Source organism: Cajanus cajan, chromosome 3 (assembly GCF_000230855.2).
Source record: "Cajanus cajan strain Asha chromosome 3, NIPB_CcT2T_4, whole genome shotgun sequence".
NCBI lineage: Eukaryota > Viridiplantae > Streptophyta > Magnoliopsida > Fabales > Fabaceae > Cajanus > Cajanus cajan.
The window spans coordinates 453,505-474,843 of NC_138519.1; the positions used below are offsets into that span (position 1 = coordinate 453,505).

The window sequence follows — 21,339 nt, forward strand, 5'->3', positions numbered from 1 at the left end:
GTTCGGCTATGGCCTATGGGTTTCTGCACTCTATTCTTCACCTTCTCCCAGAAGTACAGTGGAGCAGAGTGCAAGTGCAGGTGCAAAGGAAGTTTTGTCGTAAGCATTTTGTGGCTTTGAATTTGATCCATAACAACCTCACGCGCTGGCTATTGAAACTTTAAAGGCGAAAAACGTTGAGGCATCACAGAATGGCGAAGGTTGAAAACAGCATGACCCGGGTGGTGCTGGAGCCGCACGCGCAGTTCGACCTCGCCGCTCACTCACGCGCCAGTTCCATTCGATCGCTCGCAATCGCCACACTCCCCAACCCGAAACGGCACCGTACGACCTTCCTCTACGTCGGCACTCACTCCGGAACCCTCTTTTCGCTCTCCGCGGATTCCAACGACAACGACGCCGCCCAAAACGACAACGCCGTTCTGCGGAAGCTCTCGTTCCTGCGAAGCGTTTCGGTGAGCGACGCCGCCGTCGAGTCCATTTCGGTTATCGAAGAGTTCGGGAAGGTTCTATTGCTCTCCGATGGGGCTTTGTTCTTGGTGGACTCGGAGCTCTCGAATCGCGCGTCCAAATTGAGTTTCTCCAAGGGCGTGTCGTTGGTCGCGAGGAGAAGGTTCAGGAACGGCGAATCCGAGGGTCTAGGTTCGGGATTAGGTTCTGGTTCGGGTCTGGGGTTGTTTCAGAAATTGGGAGGGGTTAGGGAGGTGCAGAGTGAGGGTGCTTGTGTTTTTGCGCTTGTTGTTGGGAAGAGGTTGATTCTGGTGGAGCTTGTTTTGGGAAATAGGAATGGGAAAAGTGAAAGGGATGATGGTGGTGGTGGTGCTCTTGTGGCTTTGAAGGAGATTCAGTGTGTTGACGGGGTTGTTAGTGCCATGGTGTGGCTTAATGATTCCATTATTGTTGGTACTGTGAATGGGTATAGTTTGATATCCTGTGTTACTGGGCAGAGCAGTGTGATCTTCTCCTTGCCGGACGTGTCGCGGCCGCCGCGGCTGAAGCTGTTGCACAAAGAGTGGAGGGTGCTGTTGTTGGTGGACAATGTGGGGGTTATTGTTGACGCGCATGGGCAACCGGTGGGGGGGAGTCTGGTGTTCCGTTATGGGTTGGATTCCGTAGGAGAGATTGATTCCTATGTGGTGGTTGTGAGTGATGGGAAGATTGAGTTGTATCATAAGAGGAATGGTAGCTGTGTTCAGGTGTTGCCGTTCGGCGGGGAAGGGGTTGGGCGATGTGTTGTTGCCAGCGAGGAAGATAGGGGTGGGAGACTTGTTGCTGTTGCAACTGCTACTAAGGTATGTTCTAGTTTGAATCTGATAATAATGTGATAATCATTCAGAATATAGCCACTGAATTCGCTATCATGCTTTGTTAGGATTTCTAGGATGATTGGCTAAGCTAGTTGTTTGATTTCTTGATAAATGTTATATTAGGATATTGGATTAATGAGGTAAACTGAATTGGGAATATTTCATGATAATGATGGATCACTATTTTACATACATTACCTGTAGATAATAGGTTTGGCTTTTGAGTGTTTCTTGCATTTTGATGGCATCACTCAGAGAACTTCATTTTACGGAAATGCAACCATCAAGGTTTTAAATTGCTGTTGCAGAGACATGTGACCCCAAAAACTTTGACATTGCGCTAAAATCACAATTGTGGAGACCTTGAAAACCTTGACATTGTGGTTAAAATTGTGGTCATGGACCTTTTCTTTAAAACCTTGGTCACAAATAACTTGTATCAGTTTTGGAAACTTATTCTGCAATTTGGATCTGTAATCATGACATAGCATGCTTAAAATTCTTGTATATTCACTTTTTTTCTATGACAATTGACGAGTAGTTTTTTTGGTAGAGTATGATAACATGATGATGAGTATTACAAAATAAAGAGAGAGATTATTTTACCATGTAAGCATTTGCTCTCTTTATAGAAGACCCCAAAACAAGAAAATGAAATTAGTATCTTTCAGGAAAAGTATATTCAACTTCTCAAATTAACTTGCTAGGTTTTACAATTTTTCTATGATATTGAGTCTCTTTCTCCTATAAATGAAGTGAACAACATTGCCTTTTAATATTTTAAGCTTACTTTCTTAAAGGTGTTTTTTTCCCCCCTTAATGATACTAGTGTGTTTCCAATCCATCCATACATAAGTGTTGACTCAAGTCTCAAAATTTTATGGAGGTGTCAGGTTAAGTGTATGAGTTAACAAAAATATAATTTTTAATTGGATGCCAATGTGGAGTGTCCAGCAGGTGTCAATATTGGAACAGGCAGGGTTTTAAATAGCGTAACTATAGCAGTGTGGAACAGCCCTTTCCTGCTACAAGGGTTGCTGGAGTGGAGGTTTAGTGTAGGTACTAGGGTACCAAATATTGGTCGTAGCAGGGCCTATAGTGGCACTATGTGTTGATTCTAAAAAAATCCCGCTTAATAGGGAAATTAGGTTTTTTTGGCGGGCTTCTTTGGGATCTTAATTTCCAAAATGGAAACTACAGACGTAATAATAGTGAAATTGTTAAAAGAGACTTGGATTTATTATAAGATGATAATGATTGAAGATTCCTATTCTTAAAATGTGGGTTTGAGTCTAACTCAATCTTACAAAACCTACTTCTAAGGTGAGGATTGCTCCACACCTATATACTATATTTTGGCCATATCACTAGATCTCCAACTTGTATTTGCCTTTTGTTTCTATTTACTTGTTTGTTTTATATAAGACACCTATTACTTTTTGTAGTTAATTATGAATGTCATTAATTTTGAGTAACTTTTTATTTTTATTTTTATTTTTATTTTTTTATCATTTTTGAGAATTTATGTATATAGTATACATTATATCTATCAACTATATAAAAAAAATTCAATATAGCGGCTGTCTCTATCTCACTATATGTTATCTCGCTATAGTGCTTTTGGGGCTGGTCACTACCTGCCACTATCTGGGATTTAAAACATTGGAACCAAGTAGGCAGAAAAAGGACTTGTCTGATGGCCAGGTATATTGAAGCTTGTATTCTATCATACATAGATATGATATGTGTATTGAATGTGATATGTGTATTCTATCATACATACATAATTGTAATAAATATATAATTACAATTATGCAAATCCAAATTAAGAATGTAGTTCTTGGATATTACTGAAAACAAAATAAAAATTATAAACCATTGTTACCGTAAATCACTGCTTAGTGCTTATTGTCTACAATCAGGAATAGTATCAATCTCTTTCCTTTCTTGAGCATATCCATAAAGTGGATAGATTCCATTTTTGGTTCATCAAGAAACAATGCTTCTATTCTTCTATCTTATGCATGCTTCTATGTCTCATATTTGGCTTTATTAAATTTTCATAACTTTTCTTAAAGACTTGGATATTTCATAGAAACATATAGGTGAAGTATATGACAGTATTAATATTAGTATCAGAGACATGGGGCAAATGCAAGTATTGGGTCTTCATAGCTTGTATTTGATTTCCGTCCTAGATTTATTAATGAAATTAGTCTCATTAAACACCACATTACATTGGATTGAATGCACTCAATGCAATGGCCTATATGCTCATATACAAGGTTGTCATAATCGAGATCTTACCGAAGATCAAAGGGAGAAGAAAAAGTTGGCTCTTATTCCTTTGCTCACTTTCCTTCTTTCTCTTCAATCAATTTTCTTTCTTTTTTTCCCCACTACCCTGCAGCTGCCCAGTTGCATCCTTTTTATTTTGTTGACCCTTTGTTATCCTCCTTTGCTATCAACTTATATAAGTATTATGAAATTTTATTGTTAATTATGAATAGTTAATGAATTTTGAATAAATTTCAATTTTGAGCATTTATATATGTCGTATTAATTAGTTAATATATATAATGAATATTAGAATAGTGGTTATCTCGCTTACCACTATACCATATTTGGATTCAGTCGCTCTGCACTGCTATCCGTGATTGGTAATTATGGTTTTTGGTTTGCTATTGTGAAAACTAAATCAAACCAAACCGAACCACTCATTATACTTACATTGATTTTTTGTTATATACCTAAAATCCCATTGTTCTAACCTAAGTCTTGACTTAATTTTTAGACTAATCATATGTGATCAATGTTTTTAAATATCAGTTATAGCGGCACTATTGGGCCAAAACATAGCGGGTGTCAGCAGAAATGCAATCATGCAATCGCGACAGTGTTGCGTTGCAGATGCTGCGAGAAATGCCATCGTGGGCCCCTTATTTAAATTTCCATGTGTTGGATATTTTTAGTTATGTTAAATTATGAGTATAGGACATTGACAATGCATGAATAATTGACTATGGTTTGTAATGTACTTATGTATTTCTTTTTGTAAGTGGTTTGTAATGTAGTTATTCTCATGTGTGTTTTTTGTTGTTCTATTACTTTTAGTTCTGTATACGGCATTTTTAACTGTTGATCATGATTCAATTAATTATTAGATTCTACGTTGTGTCAATTTATTTTGTTAGTTGTCAAATTAAATTTTATTTTGAAAGTCAAAGTCCTAGCTCATTGAAGAATTTAAATTTTTTTTTTTCCCTTCATATTTTACCAGGTAGTGTGCTATCAGAAATTACCTTCTGTAGAACAAATAAAAGGCCTTCTGAGGAAGAAAAACTATAAGGGAGCAATATCCTTGGTGGAGGAACTTGAGTCTGAAGGTGAAATGTCAAAGGATTTGCTCTCTTTTGTTCATGCTCAAGTGGGATTCCTTTTGCTTTTTGACTTACATTTTGAAGAAGCAGTGGACCATTTCTTGCTTTCTGAGACGATGCAACCTTCTGAAGTATTCCCATTTATAATGCGAGATCCAAATCGCTGGTCCTTACTGGTACATTATACTTGTCTCTCTTTTTATATTGCTGTCATAAACATTGTTTCAAAATTGTGTTGCTGGTTCATTTTGAGTCTTTGGCCATGGGGTATCTGTCTGCATTAAAACTTTTGAAATGTGAAGAAATTTTCCATACTGGTTTTTATCAATTGGTATATATTTTTTTAACATCATCACAGGATGTAACTTTGGTAGAAGATTTATGTATTTATCTGATAATTAGTATTCTTGGTCGCATGCAATTTCTTCTTGGTCAGATCTGGGCACGAAATAATTTGCCAAATTTGATACATGTTATTGATTGCACCTTGGGTTCTGTCAACTTTGTAAAACCAAATGTGAATTGTTTGGGCCACAGTTAAAAATTCTACATATCTGTTGTATCTGATGCTTATATAATGCAATTGGGAAGTTAAAATTGTATTCTTGCTTATATAAAAGACACGTTTTAAATAATATGGACATGTATTTCGTTTCATTTGCCTCTATATTCTTGTACTACTACTAGTTCAATTTGGTTTTTCTTCTCTCTCTATTAGATTTTAAAGGTTTCTTTTCCATTTTCCATGAATTTATTGTTTTTAATTATGAAATTAGTTTTTAGACAACGGGAAAAGTAATACAATGATGAGGGTGTGATTTCCAAAGGAAAAAGGATAAAAAAAATCATGATTGTTAATCAGTTTTGAAGCTTCTAGTCCAATAATTTGTTATGGTAGGATTAGGTCTGCTTTATCTGATGAAAACATTCACAGTGACTCACATCCGGCATGGTCAAAATCATGATTTGACTTGCAAGATCTTATGGTTACACGATATTGCTACCCCCTGGCGATCCTGATTACAAACAGAATCAGAAATTTGTGGGATAGTTAAAATCACCATGCAAAATCACAGAATGGTGGGTACGTGCAATTTTTTTGATTGACTGAAGCTGTGATTCGCGATCCATTTAGCAAATTTAACTGGGTTTTCCAGTTAAAACTAAAGCCCTTTTCTTCGACCAAACCTATTGCAGTGATTTGCAGGTTTTGCCACTGCTCCTCCATTTGTGCCATTGCTGGATAGGCTGAGACCTGTACCATTGGACAGCATCTGTTTTGCAACTTCTAGCAATGCAAAATGGTTGGGTTAGGAGGAGGTGGCGACTGACGGGAGAATAAGCTAGGGTTTTTCATTATCTTTGTGATAAAGGGGGGGGGGGATGACAGCTAATGGGAGGAGAGGCTAGTTTTTTTTTTTTTTTTTTTTTTTTTTCTTGGTGCCTAAGAATGTGGGTATAAGTCTAATTCAACTCTACAAAATCAATTTGTAAGGTGATGATACTTCCACTTATAAACTTTTTGTTATTCTTTATTTGTCTTATCTCTAATTGATGTGGGACTTGAGTTTTTAACAATATACTCCCGCACCCCAAACACTATCGGGCTTAGTGTGAGGATAGATAGTGAGTGGCCCTTTTCATGATCTAGGATAGGCAAGACTTGGGTTTCTCCCAATACACGCTCTCACACCTAGCACTCTAGGCATGGTGTGTGTATGTATAAATGATGAATGACCCTTTTTAGTGGATCTAGGATAGCTCAGATACCATCTTAAAATGTAAGTTTAGGCCTAATTCAACCCTACAAAATTGGTTTGTAAAGTGAGGGTTGTCTCCCACTTATACACTCTTTGTTTGCCTTATCTTTAGTTCATGGGAGACTTTGATTTTTCCAATACATCCACTCATGTTCAGCATTATTGGGCTTGATGCGTGAATAAATGTTGAGTGACCCTTTTAATGATTTAATATAGGTGAAACTTGGATTTTTTCCAATATGGTAATAGAGGATGACGACATATGTGAAACTACAAAGAGACTTGGTTGATTTTGGGCGAGGGTGTTGTGCATGCACCCAAATTGACCCACTCTCCACCCGCAAACAGTCTTATAATTGGGGTAGTTTTTTTTTTTTTTTTTAATTTTTTATTACTAATCATATATTATAGTATTATAATACTATAAGGTGCTCTATAATATTTATTAAATTTTTTATAACATAATTGTATACTATATAGTAGACAAATATTTAAATATATATAATAAACAGAAAGAATATAAAATATTATCAACTGAATAGATATATTGTTTGTAAAATAGAGTTTATATGTTATTTTATTCACATATATGCAATTTTTATTGGATCTTACGATCCTTGTTACGATTCCATGATTTACATTGTTTTCCCTTTCCAATCCTGAGTAGAATCTTGAGTTTTGCTACATTGCTCACATATAATAAGAGGCACATATTGTTAATAAAGCAGTTTTATATTAAGAGTTAACTTTTAATTTTAGATTCCTTCATTTTTATTTTTATTTTTATCTTAATACATATGCATATACAAGTTGTATCTACTATCTAAATGATATTATATCCTCTAGCAATGAATCTTCTGTGATTCTCACTTGTAATTTAGTGTTCATATCCAATTGGCAAATAAGCTGAATGATATGTCAGATAAGACAAAGAATACCTAAATGCCTAGTTTTCTCTTTTACTGAATTTTAAGCTAGAATACAATGTTTGAATGCAGTCTTCTACAAAACTTATTTGGACATTTCCGAGTTTCATAAGTGACTATTTAATGAATGAATTTGTGTTTTTTATTTGTGATGTTTGGATAATCTATTCAGTCTATGTTCACGTACAAGACACTGAAATAGATCAGTGTTATGCTTTCTTCATTGATTAACATTATGCTCAGTGATATGTATTGTTTTATCAAAATATCCATGTGCAAGTTGGTATATGGCAGTGTTGTTGAATTTGATTAGAAGCAATATCGGTGCTGCAGCTCTTTTGCGTTGTGGATCAATGTTGATCCTCTATCCCAATGCTCTTGCATTGTGCGATCCACAAAAATGACTATTGTGGTCATTATGGATCTTGTGATTGCGGCATGGTTTGCTGGTGTCAAAGCAAGGTTTGTGGTTCTGAAAGAAGGAAAATGCTTCAAAAAATGCTACCAAAACACTACAAGCTACTAAAATAAGCTCTTTTTCCAAATAGGTTTAATTTGGTCAAACAAGCTGTTTAGCTAATCAAATGAGCTAGAAGCTATATATAGCTTAAAAGTCTTGTTAAAAACACACTCATAGTTGAAGTTCTTCACTTAGTAATACCTTGGTTTATTTGATTGATGTGTTTGATAAATTTCAACTTTAAATACAGGATTATCTGCTAATTTTTCTTAGGTCTTGTGTTGTATTTGATGTTGTACTTGTCTTTAATGCATATAAATTATTCAAAATTTAAAGGTTGTGCTGTATGAATTTGGTACAGATGTTCAAACTGGCTTTTGTAGGTCCCTAGGAATCGGTATTGGGGTTTGCATCCTCCACCAGCCCCTCTTGAAGATGTAATAGACGATGGCTTGATGACTATCCAGAGGGCTTCTTTCCTGAGAAAAGCAGGTGTAGAAACAATTGTAGATAATGATCTTTTTCTCAACCCAGCAAATAGAGCTGATCTATTGGAGTCAGCAATCAAGAACATTAGCAGGTCTGAATCAATTTTGTTGTTATTCTTTTCAATTTCTGTGTGGTGATTACATTCCTACCAATTCTGATAATGTCATACAGATACCAATAAAAAGCTCATACACCCTGTACCAGGGACCTTGGGGGATGATCATAAAGAAAAAATTGGGTAGAGAAAGATTAGATAGGAATATACTTGAAATATTTTTGTTTTTGTTAACATATCCTAGTAGCATTGTAAATTAATATTTTTCATGGAAGCTTTCTTGTGTTTGTAGTTATAGCCCTTGACTTGTTTTCATAACCACCTTTGTTAATCAATATTGTGTACAGGTATTTGGAGGCCTGTCGAGAAAAAGACCTAACGCAATCAGTTAGGGAGGGAGTTGACACTCTATTAATGTATCTCTATAGAGCTCTAAATTGTGTTGAGGAGATGGAGAGGCTGGCATCTTCTACAAACTGGTGTGTTGTGGTATGTGCAGTTTACTTTTGGTGTTATTATGGTTTTAACAAGTGCAAATTAATTTGTTTTGTTTTTACACAAGTCTCTTGATCAATGTTGTTAAAATCTAGATTTTACCATGGATCAAGAAGGGGGTGAAAGATCATAAGATCTTACATAACTACCTAAAATACTTATATGCAATACATTTAGTTAAAAAATTACATAGCTAAAAAGAATAACCTATAAATCGCAATATTAAACAACTAAATAGTTATAATAATAATAATAAATAATTCATTAACAATATAATATCCAAATTAAAAATAGTCAAATACTCAAATACATAAAAAAGTAAAACAATTCATAATAGAAATTAGAAAGTTCATAAGTCACAAGACTCAACTCAAAACATAACACAACATAAATTCATATGGAATCTTGCACTCTTTTCATTTAGGAGAGCATTAATTTCCTTTCAATTTGGTATTAGGCATGACATATATAACATCATTCATGGTCTTTTTTTTTTTTTTGTTTGCAACAAATGGTTCCTTTTCTTGGTATGGACCTAAATAAAAAATCAATGCTCATATAATAGGAAGTTATGAAGCAGGAAATGAAATACAGCTATTTTAAATTTGGATTTTTACCCTCTCAAAGACACGGTTTAGAAAGACCCACCATCCTACCATGAGATTAGGGTAAAATACTTGAAGTATCATGTTGAAATGACCAATCTTTCTTTAAACAATCACAAAAATTATTGGAAGAAATTTTGATGCACAATAATGATAGATGGATGGATTGATAGGAGGAGGAAGACTATATTAATTTTTTATTAAACAATCCACTTGAAACAATTTTTTTTGTTAGTCCATTGATGCATCTAAAATATGCAAGAGAGCTAACAAAATTATCAAGATGCTAGATGTGGTTGAGGAGGCTGGGGAAGAAAATATTGTCACAAACAATGTAGTAGATACAAGGCAATTGAGGAGATTTTGATGAAAAGTGGATTAAGTTCTATTTGACTACTTGTGTAGCACATTGCTTTGACATGCTTGAGGATTTTGAGAAAAAGATACCACTTCATAGTGAGATAGTTGCAAGTGGTTGAAGGATTACATCGTACATCTACGATGTAACAAGTCTCATTACATAAATTTACAAAAGGGGGTTATTTGATTAGACCTAGATTGACTTGTTTTTGTGACATCCTACTTGACCTTGGGATGCTTGAATGAGAATAAGAGTTCATTAACTAGAATATTTACATCTAAAGAGCGAACTTCTATAGCAAAGACCAAGGATGGAAAGTTTATGGAGAATTTGGTTACCGATAAAGGGTTTTGGATAAATGTGATTAATTGTATGAGAGGTGTTTTCCCCCTATTTAAAGTGTTGCACTTCGTGGATTTAGATGAGAAGCCAACCATGGGGTTCATTTTTGAAGAAATGGATTATATAGGCTTATGCATGCTACAAGCTATTACCTTAATATCATATTGCATTATGCTCCTAACTTTAAATTGATAACCAACTTGAGGATTTCAAGAAAAAGAGAAAGCTTTTTGATCATCCTATAGCTCAACATGCTCTTAATACCAAAAATCCTGCAAATTTGTGGGAATCTTAATGGAGATAAACATCCATAATTGTAACAATTTGCAATTTGGGTTCTGAGTTTGACATGTAGATCATCTGGTTGCGATTTCAAATGGAGTATTTTTGATAGGGTAAATATCCAAATTTTAAATAGTGTCTATATTTCATTTCCTATTTTCTATTATATGATAATTGATTTTTATTTCGGTCCATTCCTAGAAAAGGAATCATTTGTTGCAAAAGACCATGAATGATGTGGTATATGTCATGGTTAATTCCAAATTTAACAAGTACAAGCAAGTTAGGAAGGCAAAGAATTATGATATAGAAGACCTTACTTTTGATGATGATAGGATTGTGGAGAAAAATGGTCAATTTTTTTTTCCCCTTGAATAAAGACATACTTGAAGTTGGACAAGATGTTGGGACTAGTGGTGGTGGTGGTGCACTTGTGGATTATTTGGATGTTCCTCCTATTGAAGAGGATGAAGTAGTTGGAGTTGGAGTGGTGGGAGATGCTAATACAAGTAATGAAAACGAAGATAACATGGATGATGGTTGTCAAGTGGAAATGAATGGTCTCCTAAATGACTAGAGTGCAAGATTTCATCTGAATTTATGTTGTGTTATGTTTTGAGTTACGAGTCTCACTCAAGATGTATGAGCTTTCTAATTTCTATTATCAGTTGTTTTACTGATTTGAGTATTTGACTATTTTAAATTTGGATATTTTATTGTTAATGAATTGTTATTATAACTATGAAGTTGTTTAATGTTGTGATTTATAGGATATTCTTTTTATCTATGTAGTTTTCTAACTACATGTATTGTATATAAGTATCTTAGGTAGGGATGTAGGATCTTGTAATCCGAGTTATGATATTTCATCCCCTTCCTGTTCCTTGGTAACATACTTGATTGGAACAACATTGATAAAAACTTGAGGATTTAACATATGAATTGTGATACATGAAATGCACTATATTTTAACAGTTATGTAGTTAATTATTTGATTGAAGTGATTTTGATACATTTTCATAATTAGCACTGTAAAATATATGTAGTGAATGGAATTGTACACATTATTTGTAAGAAGATTTGAAAAATTACTTTTTCTTGTTCCTGGTATGGTCGTATTTAAAGCTCTAATGAATGAGAATAGCGTCAGCAGAAAAATGAACACGAGAAACCAAAATCTACTTTGAATGTCAACCACTGGCATGAACAGAAATATTGCCTTGTTTAAAGTAAATCCGTGCTGCCCTCTAAAAGAAAAACTTATGCTGCATGATGTAATGGTAATTAACTGGGTTTGCCAGAAAAATGACCTTATGAAATACATCTCCTTTTTAGGAGGAATTGGAACAGATGCTAGAAGAATCTGGGCACCTACAGACACTTGCTTTCCTATGTGCAAGTAAAGGAATGAGCTCAAAAGCTGTACATATTTGGCGCATCCTGGCAAGAAATTATTCATCTGGCCTCTGGAAAGACCCTACTTTGGAGAATTGTACAGAGGATAGTGGGGAAAACCTTATTTCCGGCAGAGCAATTGCTGCAACTGAAGCTTCAAAAATTCTTGAGGAATCATCGGACCAAGATTTGATTCTACAACATCTAGGATGGGTATGAGCCTTTTTTAGAAGTTTGTTGTTAATGCAAATAGAATGTTTTCAACTTCATAATTTGATTAAATGGTCATTGTTTTTATTTTGAGTCTTTTCATTTCAGATTGCAGATATCAGCCAGGTTCTTGCAGTCAAAGTCTTAACATCAGACAAACGAGAGATCCAGCTTTCTCCTGGTTGGCCTTAATTCTTTAAGCATTTTATACTCATAATTTAGATAATTATGTTTTGGAACGTTTTTATTGAGAAATGTAAATTTTGAATGTATTGCTAAATTTTGACTAGTTTGGACTCTAATGGATATTATCATACAATGCCTAATGTACTCTGTCATAGGGTCATAGGGTTCTCAAATATCATAGTTATTTTTATGGCTTTGTTTCTGTTAAGTTTATTTTATTTCTGAAACTATTAGTGACTTGTTATTCATTTCTTACTGCAGATGAAGTTATTACAACTATTGATCCACAGAAGGTAGAAATTTTACAGAGGTATGCCTTTATGTTATCTGTTGGAAGTATACTCTTTTTTCTCAAATTGATAATACGCAAGAATTATATGAAGATGTTTGGTTATTGATTTGAAGGATTTGATTTCTCAAATATAGATAATACACATATCCTTCTCTGATTGAATATAGATAGGTAATACACACTCCTTTCTTTCTCTAAGGTTTACCACTTCTGTCACCTCCAGAAAAATGAAGACTATTAAAGTCTTTTATTCCTCTGATATTGCTCCATCAATCATCATAACAAGTATACTTCGTCCATGGTTGACCTCATTGGCATAAAACCAAATTGATTTTCAATAATGTGAATCACTTTTCTTAATCATTGCTCAAGCTACCCTATCCCATACCTTCATAGCATGGCTTATGAACTTAATCCATGCATATTTTGCAGTTTTGCTCATTTTTGTATATCTTCTTCTTTATTGTTAAAAGAGAGAAACAAGGATCTCATTTTTTGAATATGTTTGAGTGAGTCACACACTTAGCAGATTGATCTATTTATAATAATAGTGGTTACAAAGATAATAAATGACAACTGTTTTCAAGAAAACAATTATAAATATCACAACTTCCTAAGATACATTGAACAAGAAAACTAAAACTAATATACTTGGAATAGTAACAATCATTAAATACTCCAATTTTCAAAAATTATTGTTAATAGAGTTAAAATGCCTCTCTTGTCTTCCATTTTTGGACCTCATACTCTAGTTAAGTTAAACAATTTTGTGAGCCAACTAATGGCTTTTTGTCCTACGCCCTTAGTTAGATTTTGATCCTAACTATTCCTGCAATACCAACTTGTAGGGTGAGGGGTCCCTAAATTTTATAAGCTCTTATCGAGCACCATCATTGGTCAATGTTGGACTTAAGTTTTTTCCAATAAACTCTCCCATACCACAATGGGTATGTTATTGAGCTCAATTACTTTTCCATTAACCATCCTCTTCATCGCTTCTTTTACCACATGCTCCTAAATGTTATTATGAAAGGTTGATTTTTGGTCTTCGTCTCCAATGTTAAGCTTATCAGATATATTAGAGATCCCATATTAACTAGTACTAAGGCCAAAATAGTGTATATAAGTGGGAAGTAATCCTCACTTTTTGAGTTGATTTTGTAAGGTTGAGTTAGACTCTACTTTTTAAGATGGTATCAAAGTCTATTATAGCGAGTGAGGTCACCCGCTATTGGACTATTATCAAACAACCCACAAATTTTCAGTCTTTCAAAATTCACGCTCAAGATATGTAGTCTTTGGTGTGAGGGAGGGGTATTGAAGATTTCATGTCGATTAGTGATAAGGTCAAAATAGTGTATATAAATAAGGATCAATCCTCACCTTTTAAGCCGATTTTGTAAGGTTGTATTATGCTTAATTTCACTTTCTTAAGAAGATAAAATGAATTTGTTAGGCATAAGGTTGTTTATCAAAAGCATACTTGGGACAAAGCATATACTTTTTTTAGGTAGTGTTCAGTTACGGATGAAACTAGTTGTGTGATTTTTCTATGTACCCTCAATGTTGGCCTTCATTTTACATACCCTTTATATTCTCTGATCACAAAAGTTTCTCTAATGTCCAGCTTTATAGTTTATAGAAATGTTGGATTTACCTTTGGAACTTGGTATTTTCTTTTGTAAAAACCACTTTACATTTATTCATGTCCTATCGGATATTTTCAGGGAGCTTATCTGGGTGCATTCTTAGATTCTGTGTATTGACTGTTGAGGTTAATGTGAGGAAAGGTGATTTTGAATTTGTTGGAATAATTGAGAGATCTAAATTCTAGAAAGTTCCTGACTCTATAATTGCACATAGTTTTCTTCTGTGGAGGAAATTCTTAAGTTTACCATGACAAATTGTATAGGCTACTTGACTTGATTTGATGAGCTATGCGCATAATATTCTTTTATAGAGTGATTAGCCTTTATCATTTTAGTAATTTCAAGTAACTAAATTTCCTTAATCACTCTATTTTTTGTCCCATATAATTTTTTCTTCTGATCATATGAGAAACCATAAAAAATAACTTGATTTGGGTTTTAATTGAGCCCAGCGGTGTTGGTTGATCAATGTTGCAGATTTTATTTAAGAGGATAAGGCTAATCAATGTTGCAGATTTTGATTCTTTAGTTTACCATGGCTTCCTTGGTTTTAGGTATCTCCAGTGGTTGATTGAAGACCAGGATTGTAATGATACACAGTTGCATACTTTGTATGGCCTCTCACTTTCCAAATCAGCTATTGAAGCCTTTGAATCTGAAAATGTCTCTGAAAGTCTTGATAGTGGAAATACAGAGACAAGAAGTTTGGATACTTTGAAGAAATCAATCTTTCAGATTCCTGTTAGGGAAAGATTGCAGATATTTTTGCAATCCTCAGATTTGTATGATCCAGAAGAAGTTCTTGACTTGATTGAAGGATCAGAATTGTGGTTTGAAAAGGTTATTTTACAATTTCTGACTGTTATCATAAGCTCTGTTTATCTGATGTGGGCATATCCGCATATGTGCTACTAATGGTCCTTTTTGATCAGAGACTCTTTGGGAGGTTTGGTGAAAAACTCCCTTATGTTCAAAAGGATGCTTATCATTCTTTACTTTTTCTTTTATTAATTTGGCTTTACTTTACAGGCTATTCTGTATAGAAGACTGGGGCAGGAGACTTTGGTCCTCCAAATTTTGGCTTTGTAAGTGACTAATTAGCTTCAAAATTGCATTAACTTTCATTTAAATTTTCTTGAAAGTCGAAACTGATACAAATTAAACTCATACATAAATGAGCAAACAAGGTCTTAATGCTAAACAAGTCAAGAACTTCAAAATTCAAGCTCACATCTTTCCAACATAAATTAGCTCAGTCATCATCAAGTGGGATGACATGCAAACAGACTTGCATAAGAGAATACAGAAAATGTTGATCTAAATTGCACTACTAACAACATTCTCCTCAGTTTTAGATTGACAAGAAGCTGTTCAGCTATCCACATTCCACAATATGTTCATCATACAGTTTCATTGTTGGATCGTTCAAAATATGCATGCCCCAAATATTATTATTATTATTATATTTATTTATTTATTATTATTATGTGTTGGCTCCCAGGAAACTGGAAGACAGTGAAGCTGCTGAGCAGTATTGTGCTGAGATTGGAAGAGCTGATGCATACATGCAGTTTGTCTCCGATTATGCTTTTAATATTTTTTATTTATGCTATGGTTTAGCAAATTTTTTTTAGATGCTTTTTTATGTGCTCAGGTTGCTTGAAATGTATTTGGATCCACAAGATGGCAAGGATCCCATGTTTACTGCTGCTGTTCGCCTTCTCCATAATCATGGAGAATCATTAGATCCATTGCAAGTTTTAGAGGTATTAAACTTACTCTATTACCATATATTTTGAAGCAAATTACTTGCAACATTAGTTTCTACTGCAAAAAGTACATGTTTTGCATCCTTCGCTGCAGTGAAAGAAGGGGTCTGCCAGCATCAAAATATGTGTATAGATATGCACTTAAAAACTAAAATGATTATTAACGTAAATAAAAGATTACCCCTTATAAGACCATCAAGTTTTAAACTTGTTGGGCCTTTGGTTAGGATTGAAGGGTTGTATTATCCCTTCTCCCTTTCCAAAAGTTATTGTCAAGGGCCAACTATCCCAAATATTCAACATAACAAATTGGAATAATACTCGACATAACATTTAAACAACAAATTGAATAAACCAATCAAATTCACTATTATTTTTAAAAGAGGACAACATAGTTGAATATCCTGTCTTGAGCATGAAATCGTGATTGAAGGTACTACATTATCTTTATAGGGACCAACTTGGTGGGAAGGAGCTACACCTTATTAAACAAAAGTAAAACAGGAGTTTTCCCACAAGCTGTCCCCACACCAGTCATTACTGGGTTCCTTCACCTCTTGTCCCTAAAGATGATGGAAGAACAAATACCCCAATAAAAGGCCAAAAACAAGAGGCATTAGACCCAAAAACAGGCAATTAGGTGTACTGAATAGGAGACATCTGATCAGAAAATGCTGCCAAACACCCTTTGGAGGGTGCAGCCCAAGATGACAAAGGCAGGGTGTCATCAGATTAGCCCTATCAAGGTAAGTTGAGGAGATGGTGACTGGAAAGAGAACTTCATGCATGTGGACGAGTTAAAAGGCCATATTCTAGTGAACTCATGGCATCAAGTCAAAACATCAGCAATGGTGCAACTTCAAGATGTAGCCGATTTGGACATGGAGCTAAGGGCAATGACAAAAGAAAGTGATGTTGGTCTTGGATTTTGTTGGTTGGAATTGGTGGTTGGCCAATGGAAAGAAAATAATCATGGAGTTAACAACATAACATAACATATTGATTACTAATATTTGCCTACAAAAAATAATGGAGTTAACAACATCGTCCAGTAGAGTTCTTGGGCAGTGGAATGTTGACTGCATGGGTTTCAAAGGAATGTGGGAATAATAGGGATTTAGGATTGTAGAATTTCAGAGAAAAGAAAGAGAGCAAGAAAAACTGATTCTGTTATTATTGATATTCTGAAATCTTCAATGAAGAGATCAGATTATTTAGTTCCAAGGAAAGAGTGCAGAAGAAGCCAAGTAGTTATGCTGATGTGGCAACAGCCATCAGCTTATAGAAAAGCTAACAAACAGTCTAACTAACTATGCTGATGTGGCAAACAGCCACCCAGCTTACAACCAAAGGAGAAGAACTCTCTAATACTCTATTAAGGATAGAGGAGAAAAGTTGATAAAAAAAGATTATGAATGATATTCTGTTGTGTTCATTGGCATGATATGAAACATTAATTCCTATTTAAAACTCCTAAAGTATTCCTAACCTAATTAAATGATTAAACAAGTCAGGAAAATATAATGAAATATTTATATTACTCCTAAAAGATCATCCAAGATACAATCCAATGAGACAGTTAGATATTCTAAGATTTCTTTTTTGACTTCTCATTTGATTCAATGTAGTTTATTCTTGATGTCTATCTTATTCTTAAATGGCTAGATGAATTTGAGGTGAGGGCCAATTGGATGGGCCAAATTTTCTAGGCTGAGCGTATTTAGGGACTTAAAAGATGTTTAATGCATTTATGATATAAGTTGCTCATATATGTTATAATGTATAATAAATGATGACTATTGATGATAAACTTGAGCTGATATAAGTGTGTTGTTTGAATAGTCTTGATTTATTACATGCTGCTTGAGTTGATGGAATTTTTGAGTTGAATTGTTTAGATTGTGATGTAATTAGCCAGAGGACCCGCAAAGAGTCTGAGCCACTCAGCGAATTTGTGCTTGCTAAGCGAGGAGCCATAGAGGGCTTTGGTTGCTCAGCGAGAAGCTAATTGAGTTCTCTGATGTGATGTATATGATAACTGAACCAACTTACACATGTTCTTATTATCAAAAGATTAACATCACAAGTTAGCCACCAGAAGAGAAAATGTGAACTGCTTGACCATGCAAATTTAGCAATATTAAACAACCCATAAATACCTGAGTATAATTGTTAGTGTTCGATGTATCTTTGTGCAATTAAAGGACTGTATCTAATAACTTGCAGATTGTCACTTTCTTTTTCTTTTAACTTAATTGAATTCATTCCACTGAATTTTGGTTCTTAATTATGGAATTTCTCACTAAAAGTTTTGGTTTTATAATGCAGAAACTGTCTCCAGATATGCCGCTTCAACTTGCTTCTGAGACATTACTAAGAATGTTCAGGGCCAGAGTTCATCATCATCGTCAAGGACAGGTATTTCAACGTTTTTCCATGATTCATAGTGTCATTACCTCGGATATTTTCTTTCTATTTAACAAAGGAAAAAAAGAATAAAACACAACTCAGTGTAGTGGTTGTTATCAAGAATAATGAGTAATCCTCAGTTATGAAACTTTTTCGCTCGAAGTGAGATTTTGAGAGCATTCCACAAGATTTTGGAAACTATAAATTTTTTTAAATACTATTGGAACAATGTATACGGCTTATTTTAATGTGATCCTTTAGGCATAATCTTTACGGTATCACCAGTTTATATGGATGTTTAACCACCAATTTCATAGTTATTCCAGAAGTCGAAATAATTTCTATATGCAATCTTCCCAAGATTCTTTTTCCTTTACGCTCCATAGTCTGGCATTTTGAGGTTGATTGCTTCTTTCTGTAGTCAACCAAGTATTATGGGTTTGTAATCTTAGTAATATCCTTTCAGATTGTGCATAATTTATCTCGTGCCGTGGACATTGATGCAAGATTGTCAAGATTGGAAGAAAGGTCAAGGCATGTGCAAATTAATGATGAGAGTCTCTGTGATTCCTGTAATGCACGCCTTGGTACGAAGCTATTTGCAATGTATCCTGATGACACCGTAGTATGTTACAAGGTTAGTTGCTCGAGCTCTAAAGTCGCCTTTAATAAGACTATTGTCCCAGACATTCATGTCTCCAAACGTGTTTGATTTTGGGCCTGTTTCTCCAAAAGCAGTTTTAGGAGAAAAAAAAGAAAGAAAGAAAATTGAAATAAGTTTCTCTTAAGTTAAAATTAATTTATGTACAAATTAAGAATAAGATTTTAAAGAAACTAATAGGAGAGAATTTCAATAGATTAACTTATGTATAAGTTAATTTTACCTTGTAAAAAAACTTATTTTATTTTTCTTTTTTATTTTTCTTATTAAAGGTAATTTTTGAGAAATTTATCCAACCAGACCATTTAGGTCGCTTCATGATCAGCATTCCTTTGCAACAAAGAAAATGATATAGATGCGAAACTTATTTCTCCATTACTTTGTAGAAATTTGTTCAAGTTTAACAATTCAAGTAATTTTTATTGGCTCCAATCCATCTTTTCTGTTATTAATCTTTTTAAGATAACAAACAAGCAAGAAAATTATGTTTAAAGCACTCCTTGTTTGTATTTCTGCACTTGTGTGCATGCATGCTAGGTTTTCTATGAGAGGGATTGATTATTCTCGCTAATTATAATGGGTCTAGGGATAGTTTGTTTTTTTCTATTCTTTTAAGACTTAATTGATTAATATTTCACGTTGGCCAAGATTTTGTTTATTTACCCTTCTTTTTCTAGCAGTATTTTAAGAATTGGATTTTCTCACCCGTGCTTCTAAAATCTTTTGTAGTGTTATCGGCGTCAAGGTGAGTCAGTGTCTGTCTCAGGCCGCAATTTTAAGGAAGACATACTAATTAAACCAGGTTGGCTCGTGAGTCGTTGATCTTGAAACTATCATGTTGCTGTTGCTTAGTTGAATACGAGGAGTTGCCATTCCTTATACTAAATCTGGATTCATTCAAAATTGGAAAAAAGGAAACGTGTTGATGATCGCTCGGGTTATGTAGTAATTACCCCACCATGTTACTGTAAATAAGTCTCTGCTGAGTTCTCCATTGTACTCTCCACACCCCCCTTTCGGCAAATTGCTATGTAAATTTGATGTAAAATGTAAAATTTTCCCCATAATAAATTAATGAGCTCATTTTTCCGTTCTAGTTCTTACGGGAATGCACTGCCATTTGGCTGTTAACATATTGGAACCCGTCTGCAGCGTTCCATATTTACGAATGATTGGTGAATTTTGAATCTTAAATTTTTAGATTCAAGTTTTAGGTTTAGTTAATTTTTAACATTATTTTTTATTATTTAAAAATTTAAGGATAAAATAATCTAAAAGAGGTATTTCCTTTCTAACAGGTAAAGATGATAATTGAGGGAGGGGTTACACTAATCAGTCCGGTTCATTTAAGCTTTGATTTGCAAAGTCTGCTTTTTTAATGAACCGGATAAGTTGGGTTTAATGAAAATTTTGATTTACAAGAAAAATAAAGATATGTTAAGTTCAAGAGATTTTTTTTTCTGTTTTTTTAATGTGTGAAAACATGACAAAGATAAACAATACATTAAAACAATATACAAGTAAATTTGTAACGATTGCAAATACTTTAATTAAAAAACACTCTTAACAATATACAAGTATATTTTAATTAATGTTTTTGGATTAAATATGAAGTCAACAACCTGCTATATGCAGTCCCTAAGAATATTAGCCTTATTACATTTCCATGAGCCACTAAACCAATGGATGTTACTGTAAGCCACATGCAAATTTTATTAATATAATTTATATTACATCTAGATTTCATACTTTTTAAATATATATTTATATATATATATATATATATATTAATTTATACAATTCAACTAATCTATAGTTTGTCATTTTGTCAATTTATATTGAATACAATTTTTTGGGACTTGTTTAAAGTATGATTTCATATGAATTTTATAGTAATTTATAATAATAAATGTATAAAAAATTAATATTTTTTTAAAAAAATTAATAAAGACGGAATTGTTTGACCTTTGACACATTAACTTAATATCTTGATCGATTTGATGATTGATTTGATTTATAAAACATTGATATAAATTATAAAAAAAATGTTTTGTATAAAAGTAAGTGTGAGACCACTTCTCTTCCTCACTTAGCATGGATAAACCTTTTCATAAAAGAAAAACATCTAAAACTGTTTTCATTAAATAAGTTAATCTTCTATGCATATTTAATATATAATAACAAATTTAAATTTATGATAAATAATTTATATTGTGACACAAGATTATTTTTAATTTTTGATTATTTATAAAATATTAAAATTTAATTTATAAATAAAAATCACAAATAAAAATTAAATTTCATAA

At 33.6% G+C, this 21,339-nt stretch overlaps 1 protein-coding gene across 1 annotated transcript; it reads left to right on the forward strand.

Moving 5' to 3' along the window:
• LOC109804878 (Vacuolar sorting protein 39) lies at window positions 1-20,129 on the forward strand. The gene is made up of 14 exons (XM_083070054.1): window positions 1-1,292; window positions 4,588-4,863; window positions 8,217-8,413; window positions 8,725-8,866; window positions 11,798-12,070; window positions 12,176-12,248; window positions 12,515-12,563; window positions 14,749-15,034; window positions 15,224-15,279; window positions 15,696-15,764; window positions 15,849-15,960; window positions 18,292-18,381; window positions 18,839-19,009; window positions 19,763-20,129. Exons 1-14 carry the CDS (start codon window positions 192-194, stop codon window positions 19,853-19,855), a joined length of 2,988 nt encoding a protein of 995 aa, XP_082926180.1. The 5' UTR covers window positions 1-191; the 3' UTR covers window positions 19,856-20,129.
• The last annotated feature ends 1,210 nt before the right edge of the window (window positions 20,130-21,339 follow it).